Source organism: Lycorma delicatula, chromosome 1 (genome assembly GCF_047948215.1).
Source record: "Lycorma delicatula isolate Av1 chromosome 1, ASM4794821v1, whole genome shotgun sequence".
NCBI classification, from domain to species: domain Eukaryota; kingdom Metazoa; phylum Arthropoda; class Insecta; order Hemiptera; family Fulgoridae; genus Lycorma; species Lycorma delicatula.
The window spans coordinates 128,843,968-128,858,964 of NC_134455.1; the positions used below are offsets into that span (position 1 = coordinate 128,843,968).

At 28.3% G+C, this 14,997-nt stretch overlaps 1 protein-coding gene across 3 annotated transcripts in view; it reads left to right on the plus strand.

The window, feature by feature from the left end:
• Positions 1 to 14,997, plus strand: part of brun (trafficking protein particle complex subunit brun) — a 91,024-nt gene that overhangs the window by 25,341 nt on the left and 50,686 nt on the right. For 2 of the 3 annotated variants that reach the window (XM_075360996.1, XM_075361006.1), the window contains exons 8-11: positions 372 to 512; positions 2,348 to 2,546; positions 6,442 to 6,745; positions 10,095 to 10,234. In XM_075360996.1, coding sequence (XP_075217111.1) covers positions 372 to 512; positions 2,348 to 2,546; positions 6,442 to 6,745; positions 10,095 to 10,234 — 784 coding nt within the window. The remainder of the gene's footprint in view (positions 1 to 371; positions 513 to 2,347; positions 2,547 to 6,441; positions 6,746 to 10,094; positions 10,235 to 14,997) is intronic. The other variant, XM_075361014.1, reaches the window with a different exon arrangement.

Here is a 14,997-nt window from a genome sequence, read left to right on the forward strand (position 1 = left end):
CTGACTTGAATGAACTGAGGTAGTAATTTCATTCTGTCCGCTTTTTGAGTGTATTTACATTTGTGATAACTTATTACCCATCTAGGAGTTACAGAAATATCATTAATGGACATGAATTTATCATTAAAGATAGATCTGTGTTAAAGGATTTCATCAGCACTTGCATTACATTTTGTTTTAAAATATGTGATTTTATTTGCCTTCTTCTTTGTCCCGTTTTAAGGTAGAGAATTGATTCACAAGGTAACTTGTAATCACTTGTGAAGAAAAATAAAAATGTTGTCACCATCATTAATTGAGTATTGTATTATATATGTGACCAAAAAATTCATTATATTAACATCTATTTGTGATTATTTTTTTTGTTTTAGTACCAGAATGCTGGTGTAATTGAAACTGAAGCTTGTTATAAGGCTGCACGAATAGCCATTGAACAAAATTCCATTCTTCAGGCTGCTTCATTCCTACAAAATGTAGTATTCATCAATTTAACGTTAAATGAAGAAGAAAAGGTTAGTATTTGTATGTAAGAATTTACTAAAGTTTTGAAATTATTTTATTGAGGGTGATTACTCTAGTGATGATCATACGTAGAAAAATGATTATTTTTCTTTCAATCTCATTTATAGTCTGTTAGAATTTTTTGAAAAGATTGTAAGGATTGCTCTGTAAAGAAGTATAAAAAGTAAAGAAGTATACTGTGTAAATAGTTTCTTTGTTTATGGTGGAATTTTGCATAGCGTGTATGATATTTACTATTCCGTAAGCTTTTGTGCCTACTGAGTTTGATGTTTTAACATATTTAGAACATGATCTAGGTATACAGTCAGTGATTATTTCTTCCATTTGGACTTTATGCATCATGCTGAATTTTATCTCATGTCATTGTGAATGCCAGAATTAATTTGGAGCTTGTCTATCAAAATATTAATCATTTATTGTTTGTACTCTTGTGTACATAACACAGTTGTTTAGTGCTTTTAGTATTTTCTCTTATAAGCATTTGAACATGTTTATAATTTATTGGAGGATGCAATTTACATTAACATCTAGTCATTTATTTATGTATAATAATGTTTTAAAAACTATTGAATTAAGTAATATATAAATAATAGTAAAAAAAAATCATATTTTTCCTTGGAAAAATAATAATTTTTATTAAATATAATTAAAATTCAAGATAGTAAGTATTACAATTTTATGACACTTTTTCTGTTTACTTTTAATTTTGACATATTAGGGACAGTCAGATAGTAACTGAATTTTTGCTTTGATTTCTGAGCAAGTGAATGTACATAGTTGAGGCTGATTTGGATGTTAATGGTATTGGTTTTTGATCAGAGAGTTATGATGAATGTTTTATTTATGTTTAGTATGTTTTGCATCTCAGATTTGTTAGAGAAGAAAAACTTTTAATCATTGATTCTGTCTAGAAACAGTGCAGTGTCTCTGATAAAAGACCTCTAAGCAAAAAAAAGGCCTAAACATTAGAAAGAAATGATTCCTACTCCACCATGATATTGAACTTGTGTATAATTTACCATTGCTTTATAATTTTAATGAAAAAAATGATAGGCTTCCTCACCTTCCATATTCTCCTTACCTACAGCTTCTGCAAGCTTTTTATTACAGTTTGATTTTATTATTAATTAATATTGGTTAAAAATATGACATTTACTGTAGTAAAGAGAAATGAATCTACAAATGAAACTGAGTAAAGAACAAAATAGGAGTAACGTGTTTCTGATTTGCGTTAAAAAATGAAAACACCATTGTGAATGGTGTATGTATCAAGGAAGAGAGTGCTTAACAAGATTTAATAATTATAGGTTAGAAAAAACTTGAAAAATAATATTAGAAAATACTGATATATCAATATTTTTTTTACAAATTTAATCACAAGCTACATTTCTTTGGCCAATGTTCTTTTATTACATATTCTCTAATGTTAAGTCTTTAAGTTTGAAGAATCATTCTGTAAGATTAATAACCAAGGTTATCAGTTTTTCCTTACAAAGAAATTAGATATATACATATCTCCTCTAGAAACGTTGAATTCAGATAATAAATTTATATAAATATATATAGTGTTAAAAATCTATATTAATATATATAGTGTTTTAAAATCTCTTCTTCAGTATGATTCATAAATGATATACTCTGTTACAGAAGGAGTACAAGATGTTAAAGAATGACTACTTGCTTTTGTACCTTATTTTTATAATTTATAAGATTTAATATTAGTTGCTGAACACATTTATAGAAGAATATGAAAATAAATAATCTACTTCAAACATGCTTGAAAGACTTATTTTTTATTTGTAAAAAATTATGTGATGCATTGCAGATTCAACGGTTAATGAGTTTGTCAGAACTTTATACAAAAATTGGATTTCATCGTAAAGCATCTTTTTATCGTCGACTTGCTGCAACACGTTATGTTTCTGCAAGAAATCCTCAGACGAACTGGGAGCAGTGTTATAATTTAATGTTGCAAGCCCTTCCTGGATATAAACTCACTCTTGATCCAGCTGATTATCCACCAGGTATTTGTACTAATATTTGCAATATTTGTTATAAGTTTGTTAAAAGATGAAATTAATTATTGTTTGTTAGATCAGATTTATAATTCTTAGCAGTTGCATATTTCAACTGGTTGTTTGACTTGAAAATGTGAGGAACTATATCGATAAATCACCTTTTAATAGATGGAGTTTTTATTGGCTAATTTAATAAATGAACCTGTTCATAGAGTAATTGAACAGAAGCCAAATACTGAAAGACATCTTTTATCCATACTTCAGTCTTGAATTTTAATTTAGTCTACGATGAGGTATGTATTATTGTAATTTACTTTCTTTTTACCAACCTTAAAGTGCTATATTATTCTGTATGTATGCTTAAATTCTAATTCTTCTATTTATATATATATATAAAACATCATATATTGTGACCAGAAAAAGAAATGAATTGACATGGGCCATTTTGGCAGTTATAGGTCTGTAAAACCATAAGGTATATTTATTTAAATTACTAAGTTTATCAGAGTTGAACTGAAATTAGTAGCTGAACTTAATAAATAGCTCCGTTTTTTGCAGGTGGGGTGAAAAATTCTGGCTCTGGATTAGAAAGTATTTTTCTGGGTACATTTTTATATATATTTTCAACATAGTTTACTGTTAAGGTATCTTGAATAACTATGTTTATATTTAGCCCAGCGTTCCACAAGAGTGCTTATGCCAGTTCGGTAAGTTGATTTATCCAACTTCTTAACATAACCATCTATTGCGGCAATAAATTCATTATTGGTTGAAATTCTTTTCCCTCCAAGCCATTTTTTTAGGTTAGGAAACAAGTGATAGTCTTTGGGAGCCAGATGAATTTCATCAACCATCACAAATCAACGTAAAATTCCTCTGAATTGCACAGAAAGAGTTCGAGACAATTACTGGAAATGTTTTTTGGTGTTTCTGGTTGGACATGAGCAAACACGGTACCCATCTAGTGCACAGCTTGTTCGTGCCCAAATATTTGTGTCAAATATTATGCATTTGTTTTGTTGACATGCCTACAGACTCTGCTAACTCATTCACTGTCACTTGTCGATCTGCCAAAATAATTTTATGCACTTTTTCTATCATTTCTGGTGTAGTCACATCAGAAAGGTGTCAACTGAGTGGTTCATTGCTAGTACATGTACAACCCAGTTTAAACTGCGACCAGCAGTTAACTGTTGTATTTCATGGAAAAGAGTCTCCCAATGTTATATCAAGTTTTCTTTAATTTCCTTTGCACTTAAGCCTTTCAAAAAAAGTATTCAATATCTGCATGAATTTCCAGATTTTTCCATTTTTCAAAAAACTAGATTTCTTGAACATTAAACAAATTACAAAAATAATATATTAGGTTTATCTAATATGGCAGACTATTTAATAAACAATAAATATTCTGTTTCTGATATTAACACAAATTAAGAAATATTATAAATTAATAAAGATGATATAAAATTAAATATGTTAGAAAAATATTACCAATATAGATAGAAACAAAATTTCAATTTGATAAATCATTAGACAGTGTTTGAGGGAGACGTTCTTATAAAAACTGCAAAAGATAGCAGCACTCATGTAAATTAATATGCAGTTATCATTATTTTAGAATTTTTATTTTTTATTATGTAATAACAGAATTATTTCAATCATGAAGATGGGATCCTGTGAAAGTACTTTCTTGAAAAATTAAAGTAAGATATATGTCTTATCTCAATGTTCTGTACTAGGTGGTTTATCTAATAGAACTTATATATAATTTAACAATACAGAGGAATAATATGAATCTTAAAAAGATTAATTTCAGTAAAGTAATATTATATTATGTAATATACATATAAATTTGTGTAATATGGAAGTATGATGAGATTGAAGTAGAAGCTTATACGATTCAGAATAACTACATGCAGCTACATTTCCCGAATATGAAAGTTTAACTATGTAATGTACAAGATGTGATAAAAAAATGAGAATTTTACTTTTTATCTAAAGAATTTACTTATTCTTCTTTATTGATATTGTCCCCTTCAAAGTAGTCCTCCAGAGGTGCAACACACATATGCCAATGTTTCTTCTAATCCTCAAAATATTTGTGGAAACCAGTTCACTTAGTGATTTTTTCTTTATTTATTGTCACAAATATTGACTTTTTATTATCACAAATTGTTGTCTTTTAATGTTTTCTTAATCAGTGGGTATAAGCAAAGGTAGTAGGATGCCATACCTGGAGAATATGAAGGCTGTGAAATCGGTATGGTGTTATTTTTGGTTAACACAAATTAATAGTGCAGTGTGAACTGGAGGAACATTATCGTGGTGAAAATGTCAAGAATTTTTTTGTGGATTTGTGGTCATTTTCTTTGGTTTGCCTCATATAAAAGGTGTAAATCTGCTGAGTAATACTACTGTTTGTTGACAATATAACCTAGTGATAAGATTTCATAATGGACAATGCCATTGCAATAAAAAAATAGAAAGGCAAACCTTAAATTTGATCAAACTGGCTTGCTTTTTTTGATCTGGTTTCTTCAGGAAGCTTCCAATGGGATAATTGTACCTTCATTTTCAATATCGTAACCGTATACCCACTTTTATCATCTGCTGTGACAACGTTAGAGTAATTCTTAGTCAGCAGCAATGCTATCTAACAATTGTTCTGCTTTGTTTTTGTGATATTGCTTTTGTTGAAAATTCAACAGTTTTGGAACAAATTTTGTGGCTATTCCTGTCATATCCAAAATGTGAGTCAAAATTGTTTTATATATGCCGTAAGATTTTTCTAGCTCTTTAGCAACTTCTCTGACAGCGATTCGATAATTATAGATTACAATGTCGATTATTTTATAGATATTTTCATAGTAGTTGATGTGTTAGGATATCCGACCCTTTTGTCATCTCCAACATCTTTACGGCCTTCTTGAAACCGTTTTTTACCATTCATAAAACCTTGGTGTTGACATTACATCCTTGACAAAAACCTTCTCTAACATCTTTACTATTTCACTGGATTTTATTTCATTTTTAATATAAAATTTAATGCTAACCCTTTGTTCACTTATTTTAAAACAAAATAAATAATATTTTTTACCTACTTTCTAATTTGAATGGCTGCCAAATTTGAACTTTGTGTTTAATATGGGTGAACATATTGATATACATTATAGAAATTGATTAGAAAAAAGGTGAACTCAGTCAAAAAGACATAACAAGCAGAATTAAAAAATTATAGTTTTTTATCACACGTCATATTTCTAAAGTTTCCATCAAAAATTCATCGATTCAATTCAGTCCCAAATATCTAGTGAGAAAAAAGACCCCTATAATACACAATTAAAAGAGCATCTGGGAATAGTATTTAGGCAGTACTTGCTGCCTAACATGAGGATAAACATTTGTTTTGCTCCTCTGTGCCATTATTTTAAAATTTAATAAAAATAGTGATTTCTTAAGCTGATCATAAAAATAGTGATTACTTATACTGAAAAAAATGACTACTTTTTATTTAGTTTTTTTTTCTATGATAATCAATCGTGAATTTATTTAAAATTATCAACTTTGAAATTACATTTGATGTTGTTTTTGAGTTAGGCAGAAGTATGTGTCTGCCTAACTAAACAAAACCTAACATGACATGAACTGATGTCAGGTTGAGAACACCACCACTGGTCATTGAAGGTGGTCTGAAGGAAGACTGAAAAAAAGAAGCATGTTATAAAAAGTATTATATTTAAAAAATTTTTTTTATTATTTCAGAATTCTATAATTTTAAATAATTTGTTGTTCTTTAACAAATAATGGCTTCAAATTGCACACTGTTTACATACATTGATTATAAGAAATATGTTAATGCTCCTACAGAAGTATGAACAGTGAAAAAAAAATTTTTTTGAAGTCATGAATGTGTTGCTTTTTTTACTATATAAAGGAAGACTTGACGGGTGGCCAGGTCTTCAGAAGTTGGTTCTTCAAGATCTTGTTGTATCTGCTAAGAGAGTTGGTCACTCAGCTGTTGCAACAAGACATATGACATTTCTCCTTCAGGTGATGTGGTCTCAGTTAACACCCACTGAACGTCACGATTCTGCTTTGCATCTGCAGACGTTAGCATCTCAATGTGAAGGTGCTCCAGTTCCTCTTGTTCTTGATTCTGGACTTGTTATACCTCCTGCAAATCTTATAACCATTCCCCAGACTGAGTATGTATCTTGTTATTAATTTTCTATTACTTTTTGCCAAATTTAATTGATATGTTTGCTGTGTCTACCAGATAAAACATTATATTCTGTTAACAAAATAGAAATATTTGAATGCAAGAGAAGTGTTGTTTATATTGAAGAGAATTGCTAGTTAGAATATCTCTAAGCATTAGAGTATATTAAATTGTTTTTAAAATTTTTATTTCCTGTAAGTTCTTGATAAATTAGCAATATGTGTGTCTTACTTTTAAAATTTCCAAGAAAAACAATTTTAATTTGCCCAAATATTTTTCCCTATTATCAGAAAATATTTATGATTTTTTTTTTCTTTTGAAAAATATGTATGGATAAGAATTGGAATATTTGTATATAAATCTCATGAAGTTTTTTATCTGAAAAAAAAATGTATGCGTGTTTTTATGGAACATATGAGTTTTAAACTAAATGTCTAATTTTTACTGCATCACTGATTTACATATGATGTCAGAAGTATTATTAAAAACGTTCTTAATTTCACTTAAACACTGTCACACAGAATAATGGTTCATTTTTTATTTTATATTTCATAAAAAAAACAAAAAAAACAAAGTGCAAGTAGATTATCTTTTTTTTGTGTAATAACTAGAAGAGATTAATTCTTTGTTTTAGAAGAGATTGTGAGTTTGAATCACTCTTTTTAATATGAAAAATCTTGATAAAGTAAATCTTCATAAATGAATACTGAGAAGAGTGTACAAAAGAAATGTTCACTGAACATTTACACTAGGGCTTTTAAACATCATACTTGGTTGGCACCTAAGGCAGCTGTATTAAGCTGCCCAAACAAATAATTAAGCAATCAGTAAATTAAGTAAATATGTAAAAAAACAAAATGGTAGAAATATTTATTTTATAGATTAAAATTTCCTGATTAAAATAATTTTAATACCAATCAATTAATTAAAGTTTACAGTGTCTTAGCAAAATATGTTTAATTATATAATCAACATTTGCAATTGTTCCACAATATGCCTTCTTAAAATGTATTGCTCTAAATGCGTGTACTTAAATAAAAAAAAAATTAACTTATGCCAGTTTTAGGATTAAAACATGGGGCCTGCTGAATGTCAGTGCACAGTATTGTTAATGAACTTCAGCTGCTTTGAGACGCTGGCTTTTATTTGTCTTTTAGCAATGTGTTCTAAATTATATTTTGTGGCTGATATTGCAGTATAGAGTGATACTTTGGTTTACCTGGCTTTAAATGCATTACTGCCATCCAACCTTGACATATATATCTATTAATAAAATATGGTGTTAAATTTTAATAAATTTTTAAACTAAAAAAGCATTTTGGAGCTGCTAACAATAATGCGAGGTTATTATATCTTAAAAAATAAGATATAATAATAATTATGATATTTTCATTTTATTATTTATATGTATTTTTTTAAAATTAAAATTAAGCATGTTTTTTTTATCTGTACTTTAGTAAATATTTCACACTATAGCAGTATTTTAAAAGTTCTGTATATTATTAATTTTTAATAGGAAATAACTAGTAAAAATACTTTTACATCAGGATGTTTCTTTATCATTTATGATAAAGGATGTTTCAGGATGTTTCTTTATCATAAATGATAAAGAAACATCCTGAAAATTTAAGTGGTATTGTGCATTAGTAATTTGTTTGCCTGCTTGTTTTGTGAACATTATTTTAAGCTGGTCTGTAGTAGCTACTCTCTCTCTCTCCCTCTCTCCCTCCGCTCACTCTTTCTCATCCTCTCTCCATCTCTCCCCTCTCTCTCTCAATTAAATTGCTCTGAACTGGCAACAATTCTAAGCAGTAACACTGGACATGCAATGCAGTGATAGACAGAAAATGGATTGTTGGCCAGCCAATTTTTTGCATTACCATCTTACAAAATCATAATTTCTCAAATTTTCAATTTGGTAATGAATTTGAGAAAGACGCATAAACCTTATTTTTTACTAAAAACTCATATAATTTTAATTATCGTCTACTCAAAAATTAATATAAATATAAACTTTATTGTCTGAATAACATTAGTACTAGTTTTTTTTATTTTATTTTTATCTTTAATACAGCACTGTTTTTAGTATCATTGCACTTTATAGAAAAGCAAACATTCTTTGTATGTGGAATCCCTTTGTTTTCATATGGAAAGTGTTAATAATGAGATCTAATTACTTGAACTTGCTTTGTTTGTTATTGGGCTTCTTTACATCAATTTTCTCAGAATTAAATTCTCTACAGGTTTTGATAATACATTTTATGCATTTATTAGTCATTTAACAAAGTTTTTGCATTTCAAACGTAAAAAGGTATGATTTTAGACAACAAATCTTCCTGTGTTACATATGATACAGGTGTCCTATTTAAAACGCAACCCATCAATCAGCCTTTTATAATTTTGAATTGATTGCCCTACATTTTAATGGAACAGACTCATCCAACAAGTGAACATCGCGTCGACGCAATAGACTTCTACTGATAGTCATAACAAAACGATCATAATGCTCAGTTCACTGTTAGAGAGAAGATGGTATTTTCACAAGATGAATGCATTTTTATTCTTGAGGTGTACTTTAGCACACGATCAGTGGTTGCAGTGCAAGAATCCTTTTTCTTTAAGAACCGTGATAAACCAGCACTTAACAAGACTTCAGTTTTGAGGTTAGTGGCTAAATTTAGAGAGACGGGTTTTGTTAATAACAAGGAATATGTTTTTGTGATCTTTTTTCATTACTTTTGCTGGTAGAATGAGCTCAGGAAATGTCAGTAACACTATGATAATCATCTGTATTTAGTTACTGTAGATGTAGATAACGTGTTTAATAATCTCTGAATTGAATTGTGTATCTTGATTATCTAATTAACAATTAAAATCTCTATATTTTAGTTAGGTCTTTTCTTGATACTCATGTTCATTTTGTTCATGATAGGGAAAATGAACATTTCTGTTTTTGTAATAATTCACTAATGAGCCTTTACCTATTTACACTTAATATAGTGGGTGAGGGATTTTGTAATTTATGAATAAAATTGTAAATCCTTAAACTGTAAATCCTTAAGCTTTTATTTTAGGGAATCCATTTAATCTAACAAAGAAGACTATGTTTTTAACTTATGTATTGTGAATTTGTGTATTATCTTACAAAATGTTTAAGAAAAAATATATACAAACTAAGCTTCAATTTCTAAACATTTTGTAAGCTTTTGCATTTCATTTTTTCATGCATTTTTTATCTAATAGTGCTGAAGTGATTAAAAAAATTATTTTAGAAAAATATACTGAGATTTCATTGAAAACTCTCTCAATTTTTATATGAATTGATTTTATTACAGAAGTTTCACTGTTCAGAATTTGAAAACACACTTACGACCTTGTAAATTAGAGAAGACAAAAGAAAATTTTGGACCATTTTTATTTACACCACTCAGTTTTGGATCATTAGAAAGAAAACAAAAAACAAACAATAAATTAGGTAAAGAAAACAATTTATGAAATAGTGTATGTTTTCATAATTTTATTTTTTGCACTTCTATGACCTTAACTTTTCTCTCTTTCCATTATTACAATGGAAAGTTGGGCTGGAGTTAATGCATGTAATGCTCATGACAGTAATTTAGTAGTAGTTTTTGAAGGTCTATCTATTACATGCCTATTTATCCTTTTGAGAAAGATTTGTATTAAATCGGTACATTTAACTTTAAACTTGAGTACCAAGTATAATTTAAATTTATAATGGGTGTTCAGTGCTTTTCTTTGTGCAAGTAAGCTTGCCAAACTATGGGACTAGTTCAGAAATCTAATAATTAAGCTACAAAATTTCCATTCCGTATATTCCTTTGATAAGCTTTAAAAATTCACACCAATAACACCTTCACCAATTTTTTACACTGCCTCTTCACACAAAATTTCTGTATATATGAACAAAATTATGGGAATATCTAACATTCAATAAGAGCATCACATTTAGATCTTAAATAACTTATAAAAAAGTAAAGTAATGATGATCACATTCCACACAAATGCATACTTTCATTCTTTTATGTAATCCATTTCAACACTGACCTACTAATTGATCAAACCATCATTCATTACAGTCACTAAAGAAAACAGCACATCACCAGAATGCATATCTGTAATAAATTATAACCTGAACACAACTGTAATTCAACAAAATTATTTCCAATACAACAATAAATATTACTCTCAGCTAGGCAGTGTGTTTACTTGATTATAGTATCCTTTGGCTGAAATATTTCAACAGTTTGAAAACCTTATGAATTACACAATGAGAGAAATATGCATTCAGAATATTATTCTAGCATCGCTATATTAATGACACCATTATCCTGAACATAGAAAATTAGATTATACCATACATTCCTCACATCTATTAACAAATACTATCTGAATTTCACATTATACTGCAGAATTAAAACAAATTGTTTTAATTTCTTGAGCTCACCATGTCTAAAATAGGTAACACATATTTTTGCAGTATTTAAAAAACCCATTACAACTGATGACAATGTATTTGTTTCTCTCAACACAAACGTGCACCTTTCTTATGTTACATTAGCCTAATACATACTTTTTGTCAGCCAACATTTGGATCAAAGAACGCCATAACAGTAAAACATCTGACAGAGGTTAATGGTCATTCACCCACAGTTATAGACAATATGCTTACATATTATTATACTTACATATTATGCTTACATACATTATGCTACATTATGCACATTATGCTACATTATGCTTACATATTATATAGCCTAATATATACTTTTTGTCAGCCAACATTTGGATCAAAGAACGCCATAACAGTAAAACATCTGACAGAGGTTAATGGTCATTCACCCACACTTATAGACAATATGCTTACATATTATTTGTAAAATTGATATCATAATCAAAACCGCTCCTAGTAAAATACATATGCTAACTTACCTTAACCAACCAACAGTCATATAAATAAATGCTAAAAATTTCAGAAGTCTACTGTGTTGTTTTCAAAACAACAAAGTACATAAGATCATACAGCACACTGGTTAAGTAAATACAGACAAACACAACAACCCAGGCATATACAGATTTATTTTTTTAATCATTATTAATTTAGCATTTAAAAAAATAATATATGCCTAAATAATAATAATATATGATATAAAATTATAATGTAAATTTCACCACATTTCATAAATGCTTATTTTAAATTTAATAAAATTTATTGATTCACAATAACTGAAATTTATTCAAGGATTGTGAACCTGAGATCAACCGTACTAAAAAACAAAATCAAAAAACTTTTAAAAAATAAATATTATACAGTTTTATAATATGTTAGAAAGAAATAAAAATAATAATAATATATAAAAAAAATATTAATAATAAAACCAAAATGATATACACTTTTCAATCTCAATCATGAACTGAGACAAGTTTAATCATCACAATGTAAAAGGTAAAACCACTTCTATATTTATCATAAGAATGTGGGCAGTCATATAAAAAATAAATATAAACTGAAATAAATGTAAAGTGAATGATAGAAAATAAGAATAAGGTTTATATGAAGGAATAAAAAGAAAACAAAGAAAAAAGTAAAAAAGTAGAGGACATGTAAATACAGGTGTACTTGCACACGTCTATGTGCACACGTAAAGTAATGATATTTGTAAAAGTTTTCTACATCATTTATTAACAGGGTTATAAGCCAATCTCTTACTAACGTGCTTAATGATGTTGATTGTGCTAAGTACTGTATAGGGCACATTGCTCTACTGATATAAGTATCATATTCATAACAGATTACTTCATCAAAGAGGGATATTACTTAATTGTTATTTTACGTATTACTTCATCGAAGTGGGATATCTGTACTGATGTAACAATACCAATAGTATTATATATTATTGTGTCAATTTATACACTGAAGTCAAGATCCCAACACACAATATGAAATTTACCAGTTTTAATAAATCTTCATCACTATTACATATTGAGATATTTATTAATTTCCTATGTTTGAATATACTGGGCACATTAGTAAAAAATGAATTAAGTCTTCATTTAGTTTTATATTAATGTATTATAGTTTTCAGAGTATTGTTGCATGTTTGTGGTTCGACAAGGATATTGAGAGATATCACATGTAAAAATGTCTTATATATACAATTTATTACTCTCAAATAATTTATAATATATAAAATAGTAATTCAAATTATAAACAAAATTAATTTTTAAATACCAAAATACAATTCCCAAAACTTTATAATTAATAAAACTAATGTTGAATTAACAATATAACAATAAAAATTTACAATTAATTTTCTGCAAGTATTATTCACTTTTACTATTTACAAAATAAGAGCTACCCTACACTTTATGAATGAATACTGTCACTTTCATTCTTGTTCATAAGTAACTCACTGAACACCTTCTTGTTTTCAACCAATGTCCAAAATTCAATACTCATAATGCACCACTCTTCACTTATTAGTTACCAAACACTTACTCCTGCATACCATAATTGCTTTTATCGCAAACTGAACTGAATTCAAACTTGTAACTATTGCTTCGCTGGTCTATGGTAGTATTTATATCTCCTGACTTGCAGTACCAGTTCCCAACTTGTCCTTTTGAATTTTCAAGCATAATAATTTTCATTGTCTGCACTTATACGGTTTTATAAGTGCTGTTCTAGAAAGAATCCCTTTTTCATTCCTTCTAGATTCTTCTTTTTTCTTCATTCTTCTCTCTTTCTTCTTTCTGGAAGCTTCTCTACCCATTACAGTATATTAAAAAATAGTACATTGTACTATGCAATAAATATAATCAGTGTAAGTAATAGAAATTGTCAGTATTGAAAGGTGGTAATTTTTATTTTGCTAAGCTGATACATTTTTTTAATATCTGATTTTCCAAAATTCACCCAAGTTTTTAGTTGACTATTGCTCGAGAATATTTTTGAAATACATAATTCTTGTTGTGTACTGAAGATGACCCAATCGTAAACATACAGGAATAGAAATATGAAAACTCCAACAATTTCCATCATAACACATTCACTACTGACCACCAGTGCCTCACACGAATTAAATCAATAGAACTTTTCTGTTTAGTAAAAATTCATAAATTTGCATGATGGTCTTTCACTTTCAGATTTACCATTTAATAAGAAATTTCTGATTTTTCATTACAGATTTTCATTACCATGAATTTATAGTAAGGTCATATAATACTGCCATTTAACAAATTGTTCTTAAGATTACCACCACACAGTGTTATAAAGATCTACCACACAACTGTGTTGTCAAAATCATTCAATGAACCAGTGTTGTAATTAAAGTTTCTGTCAATCACAGTTTTGTCTAGAAGACCTACCAAATGTATGAGTAATATTCCTACAGATCAACAAAGTAGTAATCTCAGTTACCAATAAACATTATAAACTAAAAAATTGAAAGACACACAAGAAAATTTAAAAATTAACCTTAAGTTTAAAATATTAAAGATTGATAGTGCCCCTTCTTTATTCAATTATATAAGATCACCAAATCCCACTGATACAAAGATACACACATACATACACCATACAAAGATAAAACTTCTTAACAGTCTTTGTCTCTGGTATAAGAATATTAATTGATTATATCTTATCTCTGATAAGACTCTTAACAGGTTCAAAGTATTTTTTTATATTGTGTAAAAATGATGGGAACACTTCTAAGTAAACTCTATGCTCTTCAATAAAAGTTTCTGTAAACAAGTCACACCATATTGCAAAAAGAAATGTGTTTTTTCTTTTGTTTCCTTTTTAAACCATATAGAGATTTTATACTTTCTTTTTCCACAAAACAAATTTAAAAGGATTTTTGATAGTTTGATTACTCAAACATTTGGGTTCGCTATGTTTAATTTTTGTTTGCTCCTGAAGCAGTGAGAGATTGGGTGTGTGGTTGTAAAAAAAGAATTATAGTGATTCTGAAATTATTTTTTTTCCTCCTCTGTCTGCGATGGAGGCAGAGTATTTTGATTGTCACTTCTGAAAGACTGATGTTCAGTGGGCCTTCTGCACTTTCTAAAAAATTAAACAGTAATTTTTTTAGGTCTTTCTGCAAAAAACCTCAACAACAATCATACTGAGTAATCTTTACTCAGTACACCATGGCTGTAGAAGTATATAATAATGCTTTTCATTTACACATTAATGTTCTTCTGCTATACTAAGAGCTT